The sequence below is a fragment of the Dermacentor andersoni genome, chromosome 9, assembly GCF_023375885.2.
Source record: "Dermacentor andersoni chromosome 9, qqDerAnde1_hic_scaffold, whole genome shotgun sequence".
NCBI lineage: Eukaryota > Metazoa > Arthropoda > Arachnida > Ixodida > Ixodidae > Dermacentor > Dermacentor andersoni.
This window is the reverse complement of record NC_092822.1, coordinates 87,117,716-87,145,628: the sequence shown is the minus strand read 5'-3', so window position 1 is coordinate 87,145,628 and position 27,913 is coordinate 87,117,716. Positions and strand designations below refer to the sequence as shown.

Sequence of the window (27,913 nt, the reverse complement as noted above, 5' to 3'; positions counted from 1 at the left end):
TTTCAGCACCAATGTATAATTTGTATAATGTTTAGTTGTATAATTTGTGTATAATGTAATGTATAATATGTTTGTGCTTGTCTGTGTGCACGTGCGTGTACTCGTGTTTCAACTCTAAGCGCTCACACATAGCTTTGCTGTACATAGATGCCTACTCGTAGGACCTCAATTTTTTTTAAATTCAGTAAACGGGCATCGATAAAACAACCGAGGCGCATAACTATGTTGATTCCACATCATTTATCTGTAAACATTCATATTTAAATTCTTTGCCACATCGTATTGCACCGTATTCCGAAGCACATTCCCGAACTCGTCTGGCTAGAAGCCATTGCTCTGGCTATGAGGCTGAGGCTGGCCTTCGTTGTTCCATGGTCCTGGTCCTTGATGCTGGAAGCCAGGCTGCCATGGACCTTGCCATCTTTCGTGTTGTTGTGCGACACCAAAGGGATGCAACCCACTGAAGCGTCTGGCCCTCCAGTTGCCCCTGCGTGCCTTTGGTCGCTCGGATGGTGGGACTTCAATGGTATTCTTTATCACCTGCGCAGAAGCCAGTGACAAAGCTGGAATTGTTAGTGAATCATAAGCCTACCCTGATGACTCAAGGTTACATCTGACTGAAGGCATACATACACACAAATGGCTCAAATTTTCTTTTTATCATCTGGAGGTTTTGCACCTCTAGTGGATGCAAAGAAAGCAAACTTGAGTGTTTAAAGCTCTACTACACTCATATGCTCTCAATATGTCACAAGAAACTTACCAAGCTTTGTTTCAGCAAAACAAAGCCTGAAAAGGTAAAAATTTTAGCTAAAAAAACAAATTATTTTGCAGCAAAGTTGTGAGGATGACCAGGCAAAAGAGCTGAAGCTTGCAGATTGAGGGCAACCTGCCAACTCAGACAGGGCAACTTCATAGCAGCTGACTGAAAGCATGCATTTCACTCAAGAGTTCGTAAAGAAAAATGGTCTCCAGTCCACACTGTGAAGGTGGTTGGACAACGAAGCTGTGAACGACTAGAATGGGTACCCCTTGCGACGTAGGTTGAAATTATTCATGAGGTGGCATTCACATGCACTTTACTTAAGCTTTTACCTTTACTCTAAGACGTTTCAATGACCTGCGACTTGGATTGTGCCGCTACTTCGTGCACCTACAAAGTGTATCAGAAGAGAAATTCGCCGCACATCGTATGCGCACTGCTCTTCAGGAGTCCTCACTATACATGACTTTCCCATAGCACTGTCACAACACAAATGAGTTACTAGGCGGGTTCATTTACTTACGAAAGTGTAAAAGAAGAAAGTGTAGTTATTTCACTCGCAGTTTCATGTGCTACAGTCAAGCTGCCGGCACCGCCGAAGCTTGCGCAACAGTAATCTTTACCGGAAAACGTATGTGCGGAGTGCCACACGCTTCGCATTGCATGTAGGCGCAGGAGTGACTTCTCATCAATTATTTTGTTCGGATGCTAGTTTTAAGCTCCTTCTTTATTGAAACGTATGCTATTCTGTATGTTTTATGCGCGATTCTAAAGAATGCATACACTGTTCGCTTCACTTTTCCAAGGGCTTGTAGCCTCTGCCTTATGCGCGTATGAGCCATTGCATTTGGGGGTATGAGCCACAGATGATAGTTTTCTGTCAACATTATGCCACGAGGAAATCCTGGGATCCTAGCCTTAGACAGGTTCGCTGTAAAGAAAATAATTCTCATACTGAATGACAAGAACCATGATGAGATTACAGAAACAAAATTATTGCGGAAACAGTTCAGACAACTTTTTAAAAAAGCTATGTGTAGCAATGAAACGAAAGAACAAGCAGGAAAGAAGACCCGAGTACGCCCCAGTATTGAACTTGGTCACTTTCAGAAGACAGTGCAAAGTGCTGGGTGCTCCAGTTAGAACTTCCATGGTATTCTTGAAAACTGAGCATTCTCCTTTTGGTACCACATTATGTGCCTGGTACACAGACATAACACAACAGTTATTATTTAATTTATACGTAACAACCATTTTGGAATGCGTGACTGCAGAATAGAAGCTGACTGCTCAAGCATGTCTATTTATGCCCTCGTCACACAGAAGTTAGTTCCATAACCAGTAGGGGTGTGCAAATACCGAATACTAGATTTCAAATATAATATCGAATATCAGAAAATTTGACAAACTCTTCTGCTCGCAAATTTTGGGCCAAAAGCACAGTGCTGCACATCCTCATCATGCTAATCACATTACAACAACCTTGCTAACTAGTATCAGTAACTTGGCCATCTATGAATCGAGATATATAATATGCTCTACTCTCATTAAACCGAAGACCATATTAGTACACCAGCACTGATAACAACCCAGTTCATACGTGGTCTAGAAAGCTCCAAAAGGCACGAATCTGAGCGTGAACAGCGAACTAGCGTATCCGATGTGATCAGCGTGTCTTCCAGTGGCTAATCGGCCAGATTTTCACACATGCTTCCATACCTTCCCTCTGTTCACGTAGCGTTTAAATAATTCCAATAGGTCCAGTCAGCCTGGTCGAACCTTGTACCAATAGAGATTACACACCATGGGAAAACTGTGCTTGTTAGGGCACCAACCACGGCTGGGCCATTCACCGAAGGTACCTAAAATACAGTCAAACCTCGCTATAACGAACCTCGATGTAACAAACTATCTTAATTTCCTGATCTTAGTACCACCAAAATACAGTTTATTTCTTTTTTCGAGTTAAAAAAGTAACTTTGTGACACGGTTCAAGCATTTTCAAGCACTTCGTGATACATTTCATGCATGTACTCAAAAACTGTACAGCTGGTAAATCTAGCAAATTACTTTGGAAATGTCAACCGAGGAAAATGTATGTGCAAGCATCGTTTCACATGAAATTTCAAGTGGCAAAACACCATCGACGCACGTGCACCGGGACGCAGTATGCAAGAAAGAACGCTGCGCCATTTGTGGCGTAACGACTTGCGGAGGCTGCGGGGTAGGCGACAGCTCGAAGCGCTCGGAGAAACACAAGAAGGGTCGATTCCCTCAGCGCAAGGGGGATGGGGAATGGGCAGACACGCAGCAACGTGATAAAACACGCTACAGAAGAGGGGGGATGCGCACCTATTTGCCCTCTCCTTCTCGCATACGCGTCTCTACCCTTGCTGTAGCAGTGCTTGGCTGTCCATGTGCGGGACAAGGCGCTGTATCTTGGAAGTGATCCTCGGCAAGTGCAAAGAAAAGCCGAGATGTTTGGTGCCTTCCTGTGCATTTTGTTCCCATGTGTCGAGCGTTGGCGGTCCCTCACGTAGCGACAGAGTGTTCTTGCTCAACGAGTGATCTTCGCCCGAGAGTGTGCGACACCAATAAAGCTACAAACCTTACTTTGCGTAGTTGTCCCTTTACTTTCGCCTTCAATGCTACACCTTTCCGGTGAAACTGCGACATTTCTTTGCCGAAGATTACCTCAAAGATACGGCTCATGGCCCACATACAGACAGCCATGCACATCTTCAGTCGACCACAAAATTTTACGAACCATTGGATCTAAGGAAAAGGTGCACATCGCACAACCTCATAATGCAGCTTGATATTTCCATTTCCATCATGGACTAGGATATGAGAACAACAATGTGAGGTGCAGTTTTCCCAGCTACTCTTGTAGGCTGCTCGGAAATTCGACGTTTTCTGTGATACCATACTCTGCGAACTTTTGTGGTTGACTGTACAGCAAGGTTAGAGGAGAATAGACATGCGCACTAGGGGGAGAGGGCATATAGGTGCCCGTCCCCTGCTTCCCTTCCGTGTCTTCTTGTAACTGTTTTTATTTTGAGGGTGCCATCCGATGACGGCTGCAATCACCAAACACAGTCAGCCATGGCATTCAAGATTTACAGCGCTGGGCAGCGCAAAACGCCAATCTTGGATGGCGTGAGCCACGCTGATGCATTGCGCTCGGCCCGATCTGCACCGCATGCGCCGACACTCGTAAGAACGCTGTTATGGCCCGACCTTGCGATTTGTTTAGAAGTGATCACTGACAAGACACCATCCAGTAGGAATGTTCCGGACATTTCTGAAATAATTTTTTACTGCTAAAACTAAAACCTCAAGTTAATAAAATTTACAATGTAAAGAAGTTTTTTTTTGTTTTAAGTAGAACTTCAGTTACATAGAAGTTTGAATGTATTCGAGAAATCGAATAATAGATGTTTGATTCACGAATTGAATTAAATTATTTGAGCATTCTCCATTCGATTCAAAATAAATATTCGAGCGCTTGCACACCTCTAATTAGCAGATAATGACATCTGAGACACGAAATAACACGTAGTGCTACATGACAAACTGTCGCTTCCACATTATCATGATGAGCAGGTGTAAGAGATTAAAATGTACAAGGTTGAGTAGAAAGGAGCAGTAGTAGGTAAGAAGTTAATTGAATGGTTATTTTTCTCACCTACAATATTTAACTGAAGTGCACACCGATTACTGCCTGCAATGTAGCATCTCATGGTGTTGTAGGAGCATGCAAGTCATTACAATGGAGAACTGAGTGGAAACCAAAGCCAAATCAGCCAGCCTGCAATCGTCACAAGGCCCTACCTTCTCCAGTACACTCTCTAATGCAGTGTTCAGGGCTGACAAGGGTGACAGGTTTATCACATAGACATATCTTTTGCAGACACCCTGGTCACTCCCTCACCCAGGCAAGGTGGATGTACAGACAAAGGTGGCACAAAGACACGGAAGGTCGTACGCGATTTGACGTAACCAAATGTCCACAAGCTTCAGCTGTGGTACATTAATTACGCAGTCATTCTGCAAAAAGTGCCGCAGTTCAAAAACACAGCAGAGTGACGTTTCTATGACCGAACACCTTGCGCAGCTTCTGCATAATCACCTGCGAAGTATTAAACGAAGTTTAATGCAAGCAAATTTCAGTCAACTTATTCTGGAAAACAAGAAAGCACCTGTCAGAACTACAGTGAGTAGGGACGCAATATATAAGGCGACCAAAATAAAGGTGTACTTATTTTAGAAGAGTTACGTTTGCTAATGCCATGCAGTTTCCTACAAAAATTACTAGAACGAACTCTGGAACTAATGTCTATGGAAGCCTCATTACGGCGGTGTTTGCATGGCGCACGAAAGTAGGAAAGAAAGGACAGAGACGAGTAAAGAGTACTATGGGAGCTGCAATCATGGCGGTTCAGTTAGCATGGAAATGACAGTGAGCACAGTGTAACGTCGTTAAGACATACCAGATTACGCCATAACTCTGCTTTAACAGTAGCCGAACTGAATCTCCCGACAGTGCTGCCACTGAACTTGATGCATTCCGCGATTACCTAAACCACAGTGCTTTATCGTATACCTGTTGGTTAACGCGTAGCCATTCCTTACGTAGTGAGATTTTCGGGGCAATGCAGAATTAGATAGCACATTCTTCTTAAAAGCACGTTGCAAATCTGGCATGTGAAAGAGATGCGCAACGAATTTGCGGTCGCTGCACCGCCACCCTTGATCAAACACGGCCAGCGCAGGCCACGCGGCTCGACCTGTGGTTCGACTTGTGTGCAATCTCTGAGGTGGATTTCGCGTGCTGTCTAGGAGGCGTTCAAACACCCTGCCAGCTGTGCAATCGGCACACAGCAAGCGTCCACCGCGAAAGATGCTGGCCGCATCCCAAAGCATGTGATCGTTTGTTCGATGCTATCATTTGTGGAGAGCACACGCGCCCATCTTCCCCCGCGTCGTCGCGTCGAGAGCCGGCATGGACACGGGAGAGGCGTACGCCCTCTCCCGCTTTTCCCTCGCTCTCGTTGCCTGACTATCCCGGGCAACGAGGCCAGCCTATTTATTACTATTACAGAGAGGACGTCCCTCTGCCAGTGTTCTTTATTCCTGGTAGCAATAAACGTTAGTACAGTTGACGCCGCTGGTTGCTTTATTCGTTCGAACCCGACGTAGCCGCGATTCCTGCGCTACGGGTTGGGAGTTCCACAAAGCGACTGCGTGGGGCTAGATCCGGAGCTCGCCTTCAGCCCTAGCCGCACGTAGAGTGGAACCCCCACACATTCATCTTGTTAGAAGCAACACACTCAGTCGTTTTTTTTTTTTGTGCACTGGCTTTTCTCTGAGGGTTTAATGTGGTTTTTATGCTGGCACACTAAGCACATTTCATGTGTGAAAGGACGAAAACATGCCGAAGCATGAAGCCCTCAGCATCAAGGAGAAGCTTGATATCATCTGCAGGATAGAATATGGCACAAAGAAGTCAGCATTAGCTGGGGAAGAGACCTGCCATTGACAAAGGACCACAGCGTGTGGAATGCAAAAGAAATGTTGCTGGACATTTATACGGCTGCAAATATCAAAAGGCGTCATTTGAGGGAATTGATGCATCCGGATAAGAAAAAGGCATCGGTGCTTTGTCTCAAAAAAGAGCAACGTCTTAAAACGTTCCTGTCAGCGAGCAAGGCCCCTAATGCTCGAAAAAGCGAAGAAATCTGCCTTGCAGTTCAAGAATGAGGGCTTTGTTTGTAGCAATGGGTGGCTGTAAAGATTTAAGACCCGCTCCGGCATCAGGGCAAGGGTAGAGTACAGGCACAGCAGTGGGTGCACTGGCTCTGGAGGATTGACATAACGGGCAACCTCTCCAGTTTGTGGGAAACTATTTCCCCGACGACGCATTTAATACGGACGAAGCTGCCTTTCTACAAGCTGCTTCCAGAAAGGATTTTCTCGTTCAAAGAGGAAAGTTGTGCAGGCATTAAACACACAAAAGATTAAATATCTACTGCTTTTGTTGTGAACACGGCAGGAAGTGAGAAGCTGCCTCTCTTGGTGATAGGAAAGTCCAGTAAGCTAAGGTACCTTAAAGGTGGCTGAACTGCCACAGGGCATGCTGTATAGCAGTAACAGGAAAGCAGGGATGATGGCCAAGCTATTTGAAGAATATACAAGGCACCTGGATCACTTTTTTTTTCTGGGATGAAAAGAAAAGTTTTTTGTGTCAGACAATGTGTCACTACACGCTGAAATGCAAAACCTCTCAGTGATAATCTTTTTGCCTCCCAACACAACCACTGTTGCGCAACCTTAGGACAAGGGCATCATTTCAGCTGTGAAGCCAAACTACAGGAAGAACATGCTGCATAGTATCCCATTTGCAATGGAGAACAAGAAATCGGACTCAATCAACTTGCTCGGCACCCTGGATTGCTCACTTACTCATGCCCGCAAGTAGAACAGACACTGTTTTAGACATATCAAGTTTGAACCGTGCACGGGCGATGCTGCAGCCGTGGTATAGAGTGATGTTGAGGATCATGTTTGCGACAGCCTGTTTGAAGAGGTTCTAGGATGTCGACAACGACGTTTAAATGTGTCTGGACTTAACTTACGATGACACAGCTGGCACTGTTGCACTTAAACCATCACCGGGAGCAAGCAAAGACGATTACTATGACAAGACAGATACAATGGCAGGTGTGCCATGCCCGACAATCACAAAAGCTGCAAAGGTGCTCGATGTACTAATGCACCTGTCTGCGATGAAGAGAGGGCGTTTGAAGATGCCGACACCAGCCCTGAACAAATTTGAGGCCACAGTTGCCTCATCCAGACCACCATAGTGGCAGACTAACGTGCGATTTTTTTCATCGCACTTGAAAATAAAAGCATCTTTGGATGCTTTTTTCACTCAGTGTATCTTAACTTTTCTTCTAGGTAAGTGGCTGCGAATTTCTTGTCGCCTGTTAAGCTGTACAAGCACTTTGCACATACCTTTCCTTCATCCCAGCCAGTTACGGTTTAACAAGGGTCCACCGCACATGAATTTGCCTAAACTTCATCTTCCTGACTGCAAATGGCTTTGTGACTTGGCAAACTGAATTTTCCAACAAAATACTGTGTTATAAATGAGAAATTGTGGCAATTATGCATGTTTTCAGTCTGACTGCCTTGTGCATTTAGAAAAATAGGACAGCTTTGATATTGAGGTCAATAAGGCAGCTAAAGCTTACTTAGTAAACAAAGCCAGAAGATATTCTGAAGCCACAAGGATGAAGATCAGACAATTACGTGTACTGACCATGAATCACATAGTATGTGAATGATCACAGCAACAGAGTTCCGTCTCCCTCACAGGACCAGGCCGGTTAAATTAAACAAGATTCAGAGAAAGCACCCAAACAAACCACTGAATTATTTGCCAGTATTTACCCAGCACTGCACATCACCAAAAAAAAAAAAAAAGGCGTGCCCACATTATATGCGCGCAATGCAGAAAACTAAAGCAGAACTGACATGAAAGCACCTTAACTAAGTACAAATCTAATTCGCACCCAATCTTTTAGGAAGAAAAAGGGCCACGGGTCTGATGCATGTTGCAGAACGATGGCCCGCTTTCTACAGTCAGCTTCGCCGCAGTACAGACATATTATGCAGTAAAGCATATGAACACGGCGAGGGCAGTGTTGTATTCAACAGCAACCGCGTAGACAATTTTCAGCCAAATTTTCTTGAAAAAAGACATGCTAAATGGTGCGTATTAAAATCGGGTAAATACTGTTACCAGACATTGTGAGCTACCGTTACTGCTAGAAAATCTTCACAGGGCAGGCCAAAAATAAGCATTTTCAGTTGGAGACAACACAATTTTTTGTTTTGGTTTAAACCAGGTGGTTACCGACTATACTAGAATCAGTGCTCGTTCTTCGTCTATCCTGGACCTTGTTTTCGTGTCTAAGCACCTGTTGCCTTTACTAATCGACTGTGAGACCAGTGATGGCATCTCTGACCATAAACTTCTAGTGCTGACTTTGAGCCTTTCCGCCAACACTGACAAGCATCCCCGCAAAAATATTGTGTTAAGCTTTGCTAGGGCTGATGATGTTGGGGTTCTATAATTGCTAGAGGACTCTTATGAGAGATTCTCTGAACTTTATATGCATCATCAGAGTCCTGATTGTCTCTGGGAGTACTTTGCTAATTTGGTCATGTCTTCTATAAAGCTGTATATACCTAAGCATATAAAGAAAACTAGCAATAGAAGCCCTCGGACAACTAGAGAAATAATACACTTAAAGAGACAATTAAAATGAAAACAAAAGAATTATAAAAAGAATCTTATTCGATGTCTTGGAAGGAATCTTAAGATACTTGTGAAAGAATCCAAACAAAGGTTCTTTGGCATCACAATCACATAATTTCTAAAAGCGGCACCAGGTAAATTTTGGAGATATATTAATCCATCATTGAATGCTCACTCAATGACACCATCTAAGGAGCATCCTTCTTCTGAGAGTTTCAATGATTATTTTGCATCTGTGTTCACAGAACGGTATTATGCCGAGTATTGAATCTCCATCTGACAGGCCGCCTATTGCTGACGTTGAAATTCCTAAACAAGGTGTGCTCAACCTCTTGCTTCATTTGAACATAAAGAAAAGCCCTGGACCCGATGGCATCCCTAACGAGTTTCTTTATCGATACGCCAAATGGAATTCTAGATATTGTGCATTAATTTTTCGGTCTTCATAGCGGTTTTTTACCAAAGGTATGGAAGCAAGCTAAAGTGATTCCTATCCTCAAAAGCGGCGGTGCTAACAATTTAGCAAATTATCGCTCTTTATCAATTACTAGTACCTGTTCAAATATGCTTGAACTCAAAACATCTAATAAATTATAATAATGAATATAACTTATCTATCCACCAACATGGCTTTCATCAAGGCCTATCCACAACATCTCAGCTCATCGAATTAGCCCTTGATCGTTCAGAAACTATTAACTCTCGGGGACAGACAGATATGATCTTTACGGAATTTGCGAAGGCGTAAACTACTAGGAAAAATTGATGCTATGTTCAAAAATGCTTCTATTACACAATGGTTCTCATCCTATTTTATTTCTCGCAAGCAATATGTCAAAATTAGTGGTACAAGGTCTCAGATTTCATGTTTCAAGTCGGGAGTTCCCCAAGGCAGTGTTTTGGGCCCCCTTTTATTGCTCGTATTTATAGATGACCGCCCGAATGCAATAGACGTTTCCATCAGGCTCTTTGCAGATGACTGCATTATATACAATAAAATTGATACAGTAGGAAACCAGGATAAATTACATGCAAATATACGGAAGATAAAGTAATGGTGTGATGTATGGCAAATGGTGTTAAACCCGTTAGAAACTGTAGTTATGACAGTCTCTAGAAAGTTAAATTAGTTAGAACTACTCTTATATTATTAATAATCATGAACTAATAAGAGTTGAGCAGCATAAGTATCTTGGCATGATTTTCACAAGTGATCTTCGCTGAAATCACCATATAGATTATGTGTGTGCCGAGGCGAAGAAGTCACTCTGGTGTCTTAGGCGTAATTTACCGATTGCAACTCAAGAAAAAAAAAGTCTAGCTTACATAACATTAATTAGACCTATAATTGAATATGAAAAGGCTGTCTGGGACCCTTACATTGCTATAAATATATCAAAAATCGAAAGAATACAGTGTCTGGCAGTCGGATTCATATTCAATAAATATCGGCGGACGGACTCCCCTTCTCAACTCTGTGTACAGGCAGACCTACCGACATTACAGGCTAGAACTAAATGTGAAAGTCTTAAATATCTTTACCTAATAATTCATCATCATGTTCATGTTAGGTATACAGACGTTTCATAAATTCTTTTCGGCGAAACCACTAGACATCGTCATTCAACGTTTTTCGTCCCCCTGTTAATGGTACCGAGTGTTTCAAGTATAGCTTTTTTCCAAGAGCTATCAAAGAATGGAACACCCTGTTGGAGGAAGCCGTTTCATCCTCCTCAATTGATTTCTTCACAAAACACATTGGAGATATCCTTGTTTGTAAGTAATATACTTTACTTTGTATCTATGTTATCTTCAGCGGTTAATGCTGTTACCTCTTGGTGTTAATAATATTAATTTATTGTCCCTTTTTGTATTCAATGCACAATTTTCCATGTACAAAATAATTGATTTGTAAATGTTCGTATTGCACTCCTGCTATAGCCCTTTGAAAGGGCTGGCATATCTGTAAATAAATAAATAAATAAAATGTTCAATGCATTCATTGTCCCCTAAGCTTCGCCGACACAGACGCTGCCAGTAAGGGGTTCACGATTAGGGTCACCATAGGGGTCCAGCACGCATGTTCCAACTAGTCAAGTTCAAATTATCCGGCGAAGGCCGATCTTACGATCTAAACGAAATTTTAGGCCCACAGAATTGCATGGCCGCCGGCCCAGACCTCCATTGAGAAACTGAAACAATTGCAGTCAATTACTAAAAGTAATGCAAGTGTACCGTAGCAGGAGACTCTATAGTTACCGCCATGAAATCGTCAGTGTTGCACTCGGAGCTCACCTCTTTTCTCACTTCCTCGTCACATCCAAGGATGGTGCTGAAGGAGAGCGCAGCAGGAAGACTGTTGCATTCGCCCTTGCTGTCCTCTTCAGTCGTGTAGCCAAAACCATTCTCTTCAGCTAGCATGAGCTTCCTCTCTTTGTCCGTGATGAATTGTCCACTAAAAAAAATGGGCAGAGTGTACACAAAGGAGGCAAAAAGAACATCTGACACACCTCACGAAATGGCCATAAAGTGCACTGAGTTGAAAACTCTACCATGGAACCATGTAACAATTTTTGAATAAGCAAATGAGTGAAAGCTTACATCTTAATTGAATTCGGGGGTTTTATGCAGCAAAACCACAATTTAATTATGAGGCACACCATAGTTGGGGAACTCCAGATTAATTTTGACCACGGCGGGATTTTCAGCGTGCCCCCAATGCATGGGAGATTAGCGTTTTTTTTTTATTTCGCCCCCATCGAAATGCAGCCGCTGTGGTCGGGAATTAATCCTGTGACCTCCTGCTTAGCAGCGCAGCATCGTAGCTGCTAAGCCACCAAAGCAGTTGCAGCTCACATCTGCACTTGCCTGTTCCGTCACAATGCCGCAACACATGAAATTAGGTTGTGCATTTATCACACTGCGAAACTCTATTACTAGTTTATTACTCTGTTCTGTAAAAACGAAGAGGCCAAGTCACCGACCAACAGGCTTTAATGGGACCCTGAACTATTCCTCGGGCTTGGTGAAAAAACGCAGCCCACGAATGGCATAGATGCTGTGCACATCTCAGCCAATTTTGGAAGTCGTGCGCAGCACGTGAAACTTTCGAGCAGAGTGCGATATCCAATTTTCTCAAACACTCTCTTTTTAAGAGGAGCCTGCTCCTCCTCATTACGTGCTATATTTCGTGATACAGCATATTTCCATATGTGGCTGCTATTGGCCAATAGCTTACATCAATCAAGAAGAGTGTTTGGTTGAGTGCACTTCTTCCTACTGTTACTGTGTATATTTATTCACAAAGTTTAATAAACAGGCTGAAGTAATCACATATCTGCTTTCGAATTTTGATAACAATTGCATACTTCTGGAAGAAGCCGACAGTCATGTGGTCACGCTTAGTCGTGGCTGCCCACGTAGTAATTAAGCTTACTCCACACTGCTTATCAGTGTCGTAGCGGTTGGGTCTTGTTAATGTTGATTGGTTTTGAACACTCAACTAGCCTCAACGACATGAAAATCGGATCACAAGTAAGCTTGCCAGCACGCTCACTGCTGGCTGTTCCTGGCTCGACGTTTTGGCAGACTACTGACAGCGCTTCAAAATGCACAATTTGATCGTGGCTACCATCCGTTGGTCAAGCTGGTGCAGAACAAAGCTGGTCGCCGCCATGTAGCACGTCCAGACGGAAGCGTACGAGCATGAGCATGCACTCAAGGCTGTCGTTCACAAAGCAAACGCTGTGCATACGCATTGGTGTTGCATATAACTACGGTCTGCTACGTAGCCTAAATTATGTGACCACCACGGGGTGCTGCTACGTGTCCGCTCGCTGAGTGCACCGAGGCTTGCCAAAAACAACCATGTTTGGCGCATCGTAGGCGCCAAAATTGGAACTAGTGAAGTCTATGTGAATATCCAAAATCAGATTTGACCTGCACGCCACAGTGACGTTCAGCAGGCGAAGCGTTGTGGGCTCGCCCCGTTCCGCCGCAATCTTTGCAGTGCAAGGCATCAAAGACTGAGCGGCAGCGCCGTGCAAGGGATCATGAACGACCTTTTAATGCCAATAACTCTTCTGCTGAAAGCACTGACTTACTTCTTGCGGCAAAGTATTTCTGAAATACTCTGAAATTTTAATTTCAAATACATTTCTCGACTTCGTTGTAGAGTGGTTCAGTGCCCCAACGGGCTTGCTTGGGCGAGCCGTTGACTCCACTCTGCAAAAAATGATCCTGACCCTCCCGCAGCGTTTGCTCAGACAGCCAATCAGAGGCTCTTGTGCCCTCGTCGTGCAAGACGGCAAAAGTTCCGAGTTGCCTCGCTCCTTTTCTGGTTCATTGTCTGTGCGCCTTGTGGGCGTTCTCCCGCAGTGTTGCCGTGATGAAATGTCAGAATTCGCCTTTCGTCGTGAAGGTCGAAATCATAAATCGGGTCGAACGCGGTGAGGAGTAGGATGTTCCCGCAGAGTGAAAGATTCCGAGGAGCACTCTCAGCACGATCTTTAAGAATAAGGGGGAGATTAGGGCTAAAGCAGCCAAACTCGCAACCCGGTGCCCGTGGAGCCCGACGCGTACGCGCGGCAGTGTACGAGTGGTTCATCCAAAATTGCTTCAGCCATGCCGGCTTCCGCGTGCTCGGTGATTACTGTAAATTCTGATGAATGCGACGCAGCCGTTGCTGAAGTTTGGAGCGAGCTGTCAGAATTTCTAGAAGCTTTTGACGAGTCAACAGTGGACGAGTTTGTGAGTGCAAATGATGGTGTCGCGACCACGAGAGAGCCCGAAAACGAAGACTACATTGCCGACATCGTACATAGCACATGTGAAAGTACGCACAACGAGAAAAGCAACGACGGTCCTTTGCCCACATCCTCCGAGGTGATCGGTACACTCGCACGAGTCCAGTGCTTCTGTGCAAATGCGGAAGGTTACGGCCTCAGCTGCTCTGACTCCTTAGACAATGTGTGTTGACAGCGGCGAATTCTTTCAATGAAAAACACGGCACCGCACGGCAAGAAGCTAGCGAACGTAGAAGCAGCTAGGCCTAACGTTGCGTGATGGTGGCTACGGCTGCCAGCGGATCTGCGTGCGAGAGCATTGGTTCGAGGCGGCGCGATAATCAAAATGATGCGGTGATGGCTGTGATTAATGCCATTTCAGACCTGCAGTCAAGGCAATATGCATTGACCCTATGCAGTGCGTGGAGGTGCGGCGAAGTAGTGCGAATTATCGGGCATGTCCGAAAAATCGGGCATCTGGAAAATCGCTCGTTAACTGCTCTGGCAATACCTCGTGCAAATGACACGGCGTCAATGACGATTCGCTGCGATTCCTCTGTTACTGGAGCCAGCATTAACATGACTTTCGTTGCCTTTCCATAAGATTACAGCTAATTTTCCCTAATAGAAGCACAAATTCCCCGAGTTTTCCCTGAGTATTTCCATACTATTCAAATTCCCAGTTTTCCCTGTTGGTAGACACCCAGATTTTATCTCGCTTGCTTGACCTTTGCGACTCAAGAGTTGCCTGACACGCCACATCATCTGTATGCTCCAATGTAGATGTTGATGCAACTAACCATTTGCATCATGCAGAAATAAATTTAAGAACTGGGCAGCCGTCACATAATTGCAGCTCCTTTATTCAGTTCTCTGCATGCAGTCCATAAAAGCATAGCCTTTGAGATTTGCGGGAGCTATCCCTGGGGCACGGATTGATAAGTATGCCACACCAGCTATCGCGTAGCTGAAAAAGTGTAAATGCAAGCCAGAAGCCAGTCACGGCGTCGCCCAGTTTGAATTATCTGTGGTGAATCAAATTTGCATGCAAAATAAATTTTCTAATAAATGGAGTTCTATGGAACTTGGCCAGACTATGCCAGTTAGCTTGAAGTATCCAAAATTTTGAATTAAAGGTGTGAGCTAACGAGCTTTTACTGTAGCCCAAATTGCTACCTTTGTTGTGCATCTTCACTTTACCATCACGGAGTGCCACCTCCACAAACGAAGACGTCTCGGACCAGAAATATGATAGAAGAAATATATTTTTTTTCTTTAAGCATTGAGATTTTACATGTGCACCGGTGAGTGTTTACTCCAACTGACACTTCACGGAACAGTACAGGACTTATAAAAACATACGGATTTCACGCATTATGTGAATCGATACAAGCGAAGCTTTGTATGCTGTTTACTTTGATTGATGATAATTAGCCGTGATTTTGGCAGCAGCGGTGATTTTCGTGGTGCATATAATTTCTTCAGCATTTAGCCCAATGTTGGCGGACGCTTAAGCTTCACCTTTAAGAGCGGAATGTGATAGTATTCAAAGATCCCTGACTTCTTCTCATGCTTCTTGGCAACTGCAGCTTATGTAACCATAATATGTTCACCAGGAATCACTGGTGACGAACGTTATGCACAAAAGCAAGCTTTGTTCAGAATGATTTTTCGCGAAAAGACAGTCGACGCTCAATTTGCTGTGACATGGGGCCCTTAACACTATCATGTTAATATGAGAGTGGTGAGTTGACGTTAAATGTTACCTTGTGTGCACCGCTGCTGTTTGTCTGCGCAGTTCACAGAACACACGTGTTTGCTTGAGGTGTTGTGCGTCATTGTTCATAATGTCTAAGAGGGTTGATCATTATCATTGCCTGATATGGCACATCACATCGTGGCAGAAGTGTTAAGCTTTAATTGAATTATGGGGCTGTACGTAACTCAATTAGCTATCATAATTGCATGTATATATCATATACATACATTCATAGTCTGCGCCATGTTTCGTAGCGTGGCGAAGACACTGCTCTTCCGCGCAAAGCTTCTTTCGTGCCTGGGCGTCCTCGACATGGAGTGCACGCTTTGGAGACATTATGCTGGCACGTTTACGTGCTCCTTCTGCATGCTGGCCAGTAAGCTGTCCAGTGAAAGTGAGCTTGCTGTCCAGCAAGTCTGCATACTGGCCAGCATGCTTCAAGCGCTCTCTTCAGGCTATGGACAATTCTAATGGTTACACTGTCACAGCCCAGCATGCTACTTCCACTGCCAATCAACTGGACATAGGAAAGGAAGCGCAGGGTGCCTCGATGTCCTTCTCGCCTGTCGCTCCATGCAGGGTGACGGCATTCGTTGGCGGAGCTCCCGCCGCCCAAACCGCCATTTCCATGCGTAGCTCGCATGTCGAGATGTAAATGCGTGCCACGCTTCGATGTGGCCTTACCAAAGCGCAGTAAGAATGCAGGCAAAAGTGCGCGGGAAGGAACCTGTCCGCAACAAGTGCACGAAGAAAACGTCAAGGTGCTGCTCATTTAAAACTACGCCACACTGAGGGTGTGCATGCACCTACGTCAGGTCATGGGAAAAGGACCTAACGGGCAAGCTAGGAATGAACTTAGAAATCTGATTTTGATGTACACTGGCACAATTAACACACATTTCATTTTTAACACGACAGCGTGAAGGGCTCTCTGCCACAGAAAATCTGGCGTCAGCATTCAGCATCCGGAGCAAAAAATCATTCCAAACCATGCGTGCCCAACCACACAGGCCCTCCACATAGCACGAAGACGTTAGTGAACTAATTAGATTTCTGAAAGCTAAATGCACTGAAAAAATCGTAACACACAACTTATGCACAACCTACAGACACGATAGCATTGGATAGTAATTTGAATATACAATTTTGTTATGCGGAAACTGAAACATAACTCCTTTTTCAGCATTTTTACTATTCACAGAGCGCCGCACCGAGCTCGTTTCCTTGCAACACCACCATCCAGATGGCACTCACCTCCGCGCATTTTCAGTCCACGCAAGAGGCCACGTTTCTACCAGAAAGCTTGCTTTCGTGCATAGCGTTCGCTGCCGGTGTTTCCCGCTATACACTACGGTTACATAAGCCGCAGTTGTCGGGAAGCACGAGAAGCACTCAAGGATCTTTGAATGCTATCATTATGCGCTCTTATAGGCCAAGCTTAAGCTTTCTTTACTTATCGGTTTTACTTTTGTTATCCTTTGAATATACATTTTGTTTGCACGTTCATTTTCTTCAGTTCTTCTACTTGTCAAGTTAAGCCGCACAGTAATGTTGCCATTTGATTTGTTTCAATTCATTAAAAGCTAATTTTCCTAGTTTATGTTCTGGTCCTAAGAGCGCTGCCGAAGTATGACAAATGACAGTACATGATAAAAATGTGTACTTAGATTGCGACTACGTGATAATAATCATGTATCAATTCGTCATTTATTGGCTAGTTATTTTTACTCTCAAGATCTTCTGAATGAATTTTATTGCTATTGCACCATAAACACTTGTTTCCAAGCAATGCAGCTTCATTGTGCAAATTTGCCTGAAAAACAGCAACGCCTGGTAATATGGTCATTTGACATTCGACTGTCCATTTTATAGGAATGCTTAAGCGCATTATTTTGCACCCGTCGAACAAAACAGCGGGTGTCATGCAACCTTGTTCCTGTTGGATGGTACAGAAAATAACCACACCAACATGCAGTCATAACACATTTCAAGACAATCTCAGGCTACAGCACGACATGACCCCGTGAGGCAGCTTACTTAATACCGTATTTACTCGAATACTGGTTGCACTCGCATAATGATCGCACTCCTAAATTTTGTCGTGAAAATTCTATTTTCTTCCCGTGTAATGATCGTACCTCGAATTTGTCGCAGCGATATGTCGTGTGCCAAGTCTGGCTAATGATGATCGCGCTTACCATCTGCCAATGACTCTCGAAGACATACCAAGCGGCGTGCACGCAACGCACCAAACAATCTTAAGCAGATGCCCCATTCTATTCTTTTCATCACTTTCCGCACTTCCACGAAAAAAAGCTACAACCAACCTTACCTTGGCTTTGTTATTTGAAGGCTACATATTGGTTTTGGTCAACAACCACAACAAGAAAGGGTCCTTTCGATTCTTCTCATCTGCACTCGTGGGCACTCAACAAATCGCGAGCGGCAATGCTAGTGGCCACATTTACACTGATACGTTAGAAGTATACCCTATTCATATGCCAATGCTTGTAGCACAGCTAGGATAATCGCCCACCTTAGCGAAAACGTGCCGTATTAGGATAGTAGTGAAGACAAATGCCGCAGTTTCCGCAGCATGCCAGCCATGTGTTTCTATGACACTGGCAGCTAAGCGCACCCATCTCTGTTTCTGTCCCATCAAAGTGGACAGGGCTAAGTTATTGTCGCAAACTTGCCGATATTAATATCATTCATTACTGATACAGAAGAAACTTTCAATGCGTGTAATGTACTCACGCGAAGAAAAGAAATCGCGTTCGGTGCGTTCGGCTTGCTTTACCGGCTGCCATTTTTGTTTTGGTGTCCCGCACTATTACAGCGGAAGCCGCCTGTTTGTTCACCTGTTGTCATCCCGCAGCAAACGCAGGAGGAAAAAAAACTGTTTCTTTTCACAAGGAATTTAACCAGCGTAATTATCGCACCCCTGATTTGCGTCAAATATTTGGACAAAAAAGTGCAATCATTATGTGAGTAAATATGGCAATGTACTTGACTGTAAACTATCAAAATTATTACTTTCTTAAATATTAACATATAATTATGCCTTTCCACAGTATTTTTGTTCACAAGATTCTGTGCTGCCTGCAAATCAGTCATACACACATGCGCTGGCTACGCGTCCTTAGAAGTGGGCATAGAAATAGCGGCCGCCATGGCTGGCGCCGCTGTTTACTTCACCCTGCATGGAAGGATGGGTGAGGAGGACATCGAGGTGTCCTAGGATGGGTGGAGGCAAGTGCTATCTCGTGGTGTTGGAAGAAACCCAGCGACGCGCGAGGCAAGACCATCACAGGAACAGCAGTGGCCAGAAAGTCAGGAGAAGAGGCAAAGAAAGCTTCACTTCGAAACGGAAAAATAACATCCACCTCATTTGTAGCATGAAGCCACAAAGGAAATTCATATGGGTTTCTCGAAAATAAATTTTTGCATGCTAAAAAAAAATTCGTCCTCGTCCAGGGATTGAACACGTGACCAACACCCTCCTAGGGTGATTGCTCTACCATCTCGGCTAGCCAGGAGGCTAGCCGATTGAAGTGCCAGGCGACCTTTGTTATGGCGCCGGGTTTCCTCTGTAGTTTCCGGCTACAGTCAGGTGGATGTCCATTTTCCCTTTCATGCACCTTTCTCCACATTGCTGGCTGCCACAGAACCGATCTGCCATATTCAGAGTCCATCACTTCGAGTTGCAGATTAATTCGCCCTCGCACTGCAATTTGCAAGCCTCCCAGTTACTCAAGTGGTAGAGCTACCACTCCAGAGAGGCGTTGGTCCCAGTATAATTCTCTCGACAAGGACGAATTTTAAACTGCAAAGCATTTTTTCTGTGAAACCCATAAGGATTCCCTTTGTAGCTTTGTGCTAGCAGTTGGGTGGAGGTTTGTATTCCTTTTCATAAGCCTTCCTCCGCCTCTGGGATTTCGGCAGACATGATTTGCAAATGCAATACTTACAGGGCGTAATAACGTTCTGAAGAAACTGCAACTTTTCCGCTAAGGCCACTTACCCTTGTGGCAGCTTGAAACCCCATGATAGGGCAATGTGTGTGAGGACCAGATTGGTACAGAGCCGCACAGCCAGGGGCAGCCAGTGGATTCCGTCTTCGGCTCGATGCTCCAACAGCATGCGCAAGTGGTAGTGGATGTCCACAACATCCATTCCAAACTTGTCAGCTGTCTACAAAGTGGACAGAAGGAGGGTGCACCAAAGTGTGCGAGTGTTACAACAGAAGGGAAGGCAGTAGGCCTTAGCTGGGCAGAGTGCCTAAAGAGGCGCTAAACAATTCAAAGTAAAATCCAATTATTTCGTTTAACCACCAACGGAACAGACGCTCTGAGATATAACTCACACAAACCACAAACACGAAACAAAACAATCATAACGACACAGGCAGGGAAATTTTCGTAGCAATTATGTCTCATAGCAAGTGCTAACTAAGCCAAGGGCAAGTTCTTCTGAAAGAAACAGACATACCTGCCAGCCTGTCAAGTTAAAAATTTGTAAAGGAACCCAGACACAACAGGGACGGAGGTGATGGGTGGGGGGGGGGGGGGAGTAGGCGAAATAGCAGGCATCTTTCTAATATTGTCCCCGAGCACAGATGGAATACGGGATATACAGTATAACCTCGTTGATACGTTTCCATTACGTACACTTTCCGGGCGCCAACGCTCGCAATCGTGAACACAAGAGACGACCCTATAGATTTACGCTCATATTTAAGCGCAGCCCGTAAGCGCCCATTCCTGCGTTGAGTGACGTCTTTGAGCCTCGGTGGCGTAACCGTGCGAACGGGCACAGCAAAAGGTGAAAGCAAATGCGGAGAGCAGCAAAAAAGAAGAGCGTCCGAGGAGGGAAGGGGAAGAGGACGCTACAGGGAAAGCACATGGTGGAAAAAAATGCGGAGGGGAGACAGCCTGTGCCTGCACGGAGTTTCCGGCAGGCCATGGCCGCTGCAGTCATATGGGCGATGTTATCTGCACTTCTGAAGGGGGGGGGGGGGGGGGGCGGGGCACTGCTTCTTCAAGGGGCGATTGCGAGCGGCTATGAGTAAGACTCAATGTGACGCTCCCTTGGGTGTTGTCACTGGGAACACTGGTGGCACGATTTCCCCACGACAAAGGGCCACTCTCGTCACTGGCGGAACGAAAGCTTGAGAAGAAGAGCGTAGTGCTCTGCAAGACAGGCAACGATGGCTACGACATGGTGCCAGAGTGGCACACGTCGTCTGTACGGAAATAAAGCACGCTACTCGCAGCATTCTCTTCTGTGCATCTATATAATCATAATACAAAATATTAACATGCGAAATGAAAACGCGTATAGAGCTGTGCTCAAATTTTGCGTTAGGGTGTATCGCAATCATCGGAGAATTTTTACCATACGGTGTTGTTGCAATGGTCCATTTGCAAAAGCAATCATTTGTAATATAGAAGGTTATACTGAATTAGAAAGTTTACATGCGACTCAATACAGCATATTTTGGGAGTTTTTCAATGTATCAGTGCGTGGAAATATATGAAAATAGGATAAAATCTGTGATGTTATGCAGACATATTGGGCTTGGCAGTTTAGTCCCAAAAGTGAAGAAAGTGAAGATCCCTGCTCTTTTCTCTACATTCATTATTACATCTTTACCAGTCAAATATTCAATTCTCGAACAGCATGCCTAGACTAACCTAACGTTTATCTTACACTAAAGAAACTAAACAAACTTGTATTAACGAGTAATATAAAAAAGTGTTTCCGTAAATCTCGTGCAAGACGTTTAGAACAGAAAACAGACTAAAATTGAATTTTTAACATTTTGCATCTAGCCAACATCACCAGTAAGTCAGTGCCACGCCAAGCATTTTGAAATGCTTTCCCATAATTGGGGCAGTTTGCTGCCGTAAAATTAGTTGGAAACTCTCAAAGTTCGGCCTTGGCTCTCTAAAAATACATTGTAGCCCATCTTAAGTAATAATTGCCTTGGCCTGAGCATATGCCATTTCATGATGAGAAGGTGAAGTGGTGGGGGAATCGCAATACTGGACTGCCGCCTAGTATTTAGTTTTTGCATCTTTTCTAGCATGGCATGGCTTATCTTAGGATAAGAGTGGTTTTTATGGTACTGTAAGAAGGTAATTAGCCCTTTATGGACAAGTGCTGCCTACAGGCAACCCACCAGACAAACATTTTTTTTCCTTTTTGAGTTTCGGTATTGAGATCAGTTTCAGGCTAAATGCCTTCGGCCAACACTGAATGACAAGTAGCAAGCGCCATTCATTAGATTAGAGCAGGGACATCGGACGAGGAAGAAGTTCTGCAGGTGAGTTGTTTTCTTGTGAGAGGATGATCAGAGGAGACAGACCTATGCAAGATGCTCGGCTGCAGAACTGTTAGTTCCAAACGAAGCCATGGGTGGCTTGCGGTAAAGATACCTTGCAGTGTTTGACATAGTGTTGCTCCCCTAGTGTTGAAAACATTTCCACAAAGTATATTTTTCTTCGTGTTAAATGTGCGAATTACCTGTGTATATGGCATATAGAGATAACCCTTGCATTGACATGTCTCGTCCTGAAAGAGCAATTAACCAGTATAGTTCAACTCGTCCTTCTCCTCCGTATCCCAAGTGCATTTGTTACCGAGAGGCTACATGAGCACTGCTCACCTCTCTGCAGAAGGAGTTTGCCTCAAGGACGTGAAATCTCAGCGAGTACTTGAGGAACTCGAGCTGTGGTATGAGGAATCCTCCTCGCACGTCCTGAGCCAGAGGGGCCGCCGTGAGCCAAATCACTAGAGAAGTTGGTGGGAGTATTCGTTTCAGTTCGGCGAAGAACACGGCCAGGTTTGTCTTGTATTCTTCGACGCCATTAGGCCCCCAGCTGCAGATGACAAATGTGGCCTTGTGAGGGTACATTTCAAAATGGAAAAACAGGCAACCCTGTGCAGAAAACAATCGTGGAGGAAATGGCAATGGAGGCAGTGCTAACGCAAGAAGAAAGTGACGATCAAGCACCTAATTATTATGCCCTTGTTGACCTAACTTTGATGTAATGAGCCCAAGTAGTAACAAATTATTGGACAAAGATGTAAATCTCAAGTGCTCCTTGCATCAGCATGTAACGAATACGTGCTTGCAATGAAAATGGGTATACCAAAGGTGTTTTTGGCTCGAATAACGAGGCTCGAATGTTATTTATTTGATAATTACTGTCAGCTTGACCAACAGGCCCTGTGTAGGAGGGGGCGTTATATAATATGAATGTTTTTTATCAGACTTGAAGTACACAAATGGTTTAGTGGGTCAGCCAAAGTCAAAATGGGGTCATTCCAGACTGTACACATCAGTCGGCGATTAAACACACTATTGCAGCTTCCCAAAAGAAGCATAACTATACAAAACGTATATACAAATTCGCACACACAGACAGATTAGGCCAAAGCAGCGAATTTTCGCAACGCTATTTGGCACTCAACAAAGAAAATATCGTGTCAGGCAGTAAGAGGTTCTCGGAATACAGTAAATATTTACGAAATAGTCATACCCTGTGTAAAGTCTCTGAACGCAAAATCTGTGATTGGACCAAAACAGTCAAACAGGCACTTGTGGAATTAAAGAGGCAGTATTCCAAAAAAAAAAAGACTGCAAATCAACTGTTTGAAATGGACACCGCATTGTTAGATGATGGCAAGTGAAAGTTAAAAAACAGCTACGAGCTCTGCGAAGGGCGCGGAGTACGGGCAACATTTAAATTGATTCAATTCTGGGGTGTACATTCCAAAACGACAATCTGTTTATGAAGCATGCTGTAGTGGGGGAGACTCCGAACAAATCTTGACTACTCGGGGTTCTTTAACGTGCACCCAACACACAGCATACGGGCATTTTTTGCATTTCATCCCACGACTTCGTTCTTAGCAGTGCAACATAGTAGCTGCTAAGCCACCACGACGGGTTGTGCACCAATTAAAAGTATAGTTTCGAGAAAAAATTTTATTGTGCAGGGGGGCAGGACAGTTACGGAACAAACTGATTGCATATCTAAACATGCTGTAAACAAGCATGCATGAGGTTAGCTTGTGCATTGGATAAGAAATTATAAAACGCAAGTTCCACGAAACAAGCCATACTACAAGGTTGACTGTGATTAAAGGTGCTAAAATAAGGAATATCGCTGAAGCCAACATTTCAATGAGGGGATTTGTTTTTTGTCAGGACTAAGACAATCCTAGGCAATATTTTGTTTGAATTTCACACCGAACTACTTAACATCGTTTCAATTATTAAGTAACAATAAACAATTCCGTTAACAGTAATGACATGCAACTTTGGTATGACAAAAAGCCTGATAATGCTCGAGGTGCGAGTCAAATGTAAACAGGAAAAAGGATACACTTAGACCTCGGTATAACGAAGTTGGTAAAATATTCAATTTGCTTTGTTATATAGAAATTTTGTTCTGTTGAAGTTTGTCCTTTTATACAAATAAGTACAGCCAACGTTCGATTTTTCTTACACGGAAAGGCACCGCAGAATTTTCCGAATTATCGGGCAATCGAAAAAGCAAATTTCATGCAAACTTTTTCAAGCAAATATGTACTAAAAAGCAGATGTGACTGAGATACAAGTGTGAAATCAAAATGTATATAGTGGCGAGGTAATGTCATTGGTTTTAAGACTCTCTGCAATCCAATTCTGATCAACAAGTCGCTGCCACTGTGGAAGCTATGGTAGCTTTGTGCCTGTGCTGCAAATTTGCTAGGCTGCCATGGTTTGCAACGCATGTTTAAGAAATGCATTTAAAATGCTGCAGACAGCACCAAAGCTGAGATCCCCTTGGCTCTTCCTAGAGATAATGAGACCTCCAACAGCCATGAGTGATGCCCAGTACACTGTAGCTCGGATGCAATCAATTTTTTAAAAGTAACTTAGAGAGATGTTCTTTTAACTCTATCTAAGCGGTTGTAAAAAGTTCTAATTTCTTGATTTTTTCCCCTATCTATATTGTTCTCTCATTTAGTTTTTGTTCATTTGCCTTTGATTTCAATTTCGGTGTAGCAGAATCTTCAATGAGTAGCCAGACTTTGCACATTGTTGTAGACAATAAAAAACAATTCAGAACAGGCGGCCATTACTCCCTGTCTAATTGCCGAATACTGGTAAGCGGAATAACAGGGATGATGCATTTATAACTTCTTGAAGTATCAAGCAAAGTCTGTTACATTTGTAGGCATTGTAGTTTTCAAGCCGCGCCGTGACAGAGGCTGGTCTTTTCTGTCAAGAGCTGTCGACAACATACTGAACTCATGTTCTAGATAACACAAGATTGCTATGGCTTACAATCCCCAGACATTATATAAAAAGGTATATAAACGCACTGTAGCACATGTAGGTGAACCGCATAATAACTGACCTTCCCATTTTGCCGTGACACTGTAACCATCTAATAAGTGTAGAGGCCGACCACATTTAAGAGATTAAAAAGCTGACACAACAGCCCGGCATTAATAGCTCTGTCAACAAAGGAAGTGCAATCAACACCTCATAAGTTCCTGCGATCATTAATATGGCATGATTGAACTATGGGGTTTTACGTGGCGAAACCGCCTTCTGATTATGTGGAACGCCGTAGTGGGAGACCCTGGAATAATTTTGACTACTTGGGGTTCTTTAGTGTACACCTAAATAAGAGTACATAGGTGTATTCGCATTTCGCCTCCATCAGCTTGGCATGATATACCAACTTTTGCACATTCCTCCTTCCATCATGGTCACTTGGTTTTGATAATACTGCTTTTTCCAATTTTTTATACTTAAGCATTTAATTCTGAATAAAAAAATTCAGAAGCAAGAACAGCACCTGTAGGATCATCATCTGAATCTCACGCAATGCAAGATTAAGTGATAGCCCAGAATTTTAAGCTACAAGTTTACTTTTAGACACGCTGCAAGGGCACCATGTTTTCCTCTCGACTGCCGCCACAAAGCCGTTGGGCCAAAATCATGGGAAAGGAGCTGGACTCTTGCGGAGCCACGAGGCAAAGTTTCAGTATTCGATCTCTTCTAGTAGGATTGAAAACCCATTGAATAGCGAACTTCTATATTAGGTCTAATACACCACTTGACCAATGCCCCCTGACAGAAGCAACGAGATTTGGCTGGGGTGCTTGCTGCATCAATGAAACAAGCTGCAAGTTTCTTTTGCGATAGAGATACATGGCATAGCACCACTGACCGTGTGATGTCCCAGAGGCAAGATCCGACGATGATTACGTCTGGCACGAATTCGTCGACCATGCCTCCCAGGATCGCTTTTACGTAATCATTGTAGACTCTGGTAAGGAAGTAGAACGCGATGGTTGTCTTGTCCATCTTGAACAGCCGTTCCTCTTTGTAATCACGACCATTGTGCTTCTTTCCGTGACAAACGAGGATGTCTCCGAAGGAACTCTCTTCCATCTGAAATTTTTTTTTCAGTCAGATATGCACCAAAGAGACAGTTGGGCTCGTACAAAACGACCGTCAACTAATCTGCACTCTCTTCCACCAAAAAAAAATATATTTTTTTAAAACTCAGCTCATCAAAAATTTTATTCCCATTGCACGCTAAACTTCCAGATTATTGCCGAAATCTGGCTGATAACACATTAACCACAGTGAGAGTAAGCGTCTCTGAACATAAAAGGAGTTAGCTGCTACAGTACAATTAGTAAGAGTGCGTGAAGCACATGAAGTTGCGCGAGAATAATAAGTGGTCAGATTTAACATCCGAGAGCAACAGCTGGACTAACAAAGACGAAGCAAAGCAGGGCTCTGGAAATAGTATTGGCCACTTTTTTTAAAGGGGACTTAAATCTAATGGCGCGCACCAGCTGATCAATATGCAACACGTTTTTATCTTGATGTTTTATATTGCCTTACTTTGCTCCAGATAAACAAAAAAAAATCACATTTCACTCTTCAATTTCGACTGGTTTCGCGCTGATCGTTTCGCGGTGCCATCCCCCCCCCCCCGCACCCTCGACTCTTGTTTATATTTTTTCGTTTTTTATTTGCGCCACCTTAAAGGGTGCACGTTGCTTTCGTGAGGGCGAGTTTGGATCCATTTTTATGTTAGCTTTATGGATTGACACACAAGAAAAAGAAAAAAGGAACAAAGAAACTTTTTCTAGCTTTTTTTTTTCATGCTTTCATAATTGCGTGCAACGCAGCTGGTACCTTGTGCCGATGGGTGTCATTTAATAAACAAGCGAAGACCGAAAACGCGACGCAAATTTCTCTGGTTTCCCGAACGCATATCGCTCCGCGACGAACTAGCACGCGGAAGTTTGCTTTCTCCTGGAAGAAATTGGGACGCGTACCACGATCCGAGCGCGCGCTCGAGCACCCTCGGCGAACTGTTGCACAGTGAATACGTGGAAACAACCTTCGACACACGCGCGTTCTTGCGATTCCCACCGCGTTCGATCTAAACGCGGCTGTAGGAATCGAACGCGGCCGCTGCACCGCCTACACAGCCGGGCCAGGCAGATCTCCAAGTTGGCATGCCTACTAGTTGCGTCAGTCAAGCTTTTCCGCGTAATCCTTTAGTTTGTTTGTTTCATAGTGGGCAGGCGGGTGCCATTGCACGCCGTTTTATGCCCGTTATCTTGGTACATAGAAATATCAGGAAAAAGTGAGGGGGGAGGTATACCATATTCCCCCCTCCCCGTCACCGCGACCCCCTTCCTCGTTGACCCGTTTACCAGTGCTTGCAATTGCCAAAAAAGGAAACCACTCGGAACGTGTTTGAGTTCTTAAAACTCATGTGAGCCTTAGAACGCGATAAATGCACAGCCAACTTCACTACTGTACACGGCCAAGAGAGCAGCAGCACAAGCCCTATGAAAGAGATATGAAAAATATGGAACGGCACGTACTCAATCGTTGAAAGATCGCTTACCTTCAGTTTTAACTTCTGGTTTGAGACGAACTGGTTGTGCTGGTAGAGGCAAACCAGGTCTTTGTACATGGCTCTTACATCTGACAGGGGCAGAGCAACACTTATTATAGTAAGCACATGAAGAAAACGAAATGGTCCGAGTACTTACTTGAACAGCCCATCAAAACAATGCGCTTGCCTTTGAGCAAGGAGCGCACGTCTTCGCTCTTAAATACTGCCGGCATCTTCAATGACAGGAAAGCACTGAAGGGACCAACAGCTTGGAAACGCGCTCCGACTTCGAGCGTTGGTGCTTCTTGTCAAAGGAACGCGAAGCACGGACGCACACGGCAC

At 44.2% G+C, this 27,913-nt stretch overlaps 1 protein-coding gene across 1 annotated transcript; it reads right to left on the bottom strand.

The window, feature by feature from the left end:
- Window positions 1-221: 221 nt before the first annotated feature.
- LOC126528367 (PC-esterase domain-containing protein 1A-like) lies at window positions 222-27,913 on the bottom strand. Its single transcript, XM_050176263.3, has 7 exons — window positions 27,729-27,913; window positions 27,581-27,660; window positions 25,874-26,097; window positions 22,306-22,519; window positions 19,660-19,829; window positions 11,388-11,547; window positions 222-540 (listed from the first exon to the last, which is right to left on the bottom strand). Exons 1-7 carry the CDS (start codon window positions 27,802-27,804, stop codon window positions 322-324), a joined length of 1,143 nt encoding a protein of 380 aa, XP_050032220.1. The 5' UTR covers window positions 27,805-27,913; the 3' UTR covers window positions 222-321.

What these genes read in the sequence shown, in the direction of transcription:
- LOC126528367 (XM_050176263.3), bottom strand. Translation starts at nt 27,804, where the DNA reads ATGCCGGCAGTATTTAAGAGCGAAGACGTGCGCTCCTTGCTCAAAGGC. An exon ending in CAAACTCCTTCTGCAGAGAG is followed by an intron (nt 19,830 to 22,305) that starts GTGAGCAGTGCT and finishes TCCACTTTGTAG; the next exon opens with ACAGCTGACAAGTTTGGAAT. An exon ending in GGTTTCAAGCTGCCACAAGG is followed by an intron (nt 11,548 to 19,659) that starts GTAAGTGGCCTT and finishes CATTTTTTTTAG; the next exon opens with TGGACAATTCATCACGGACA.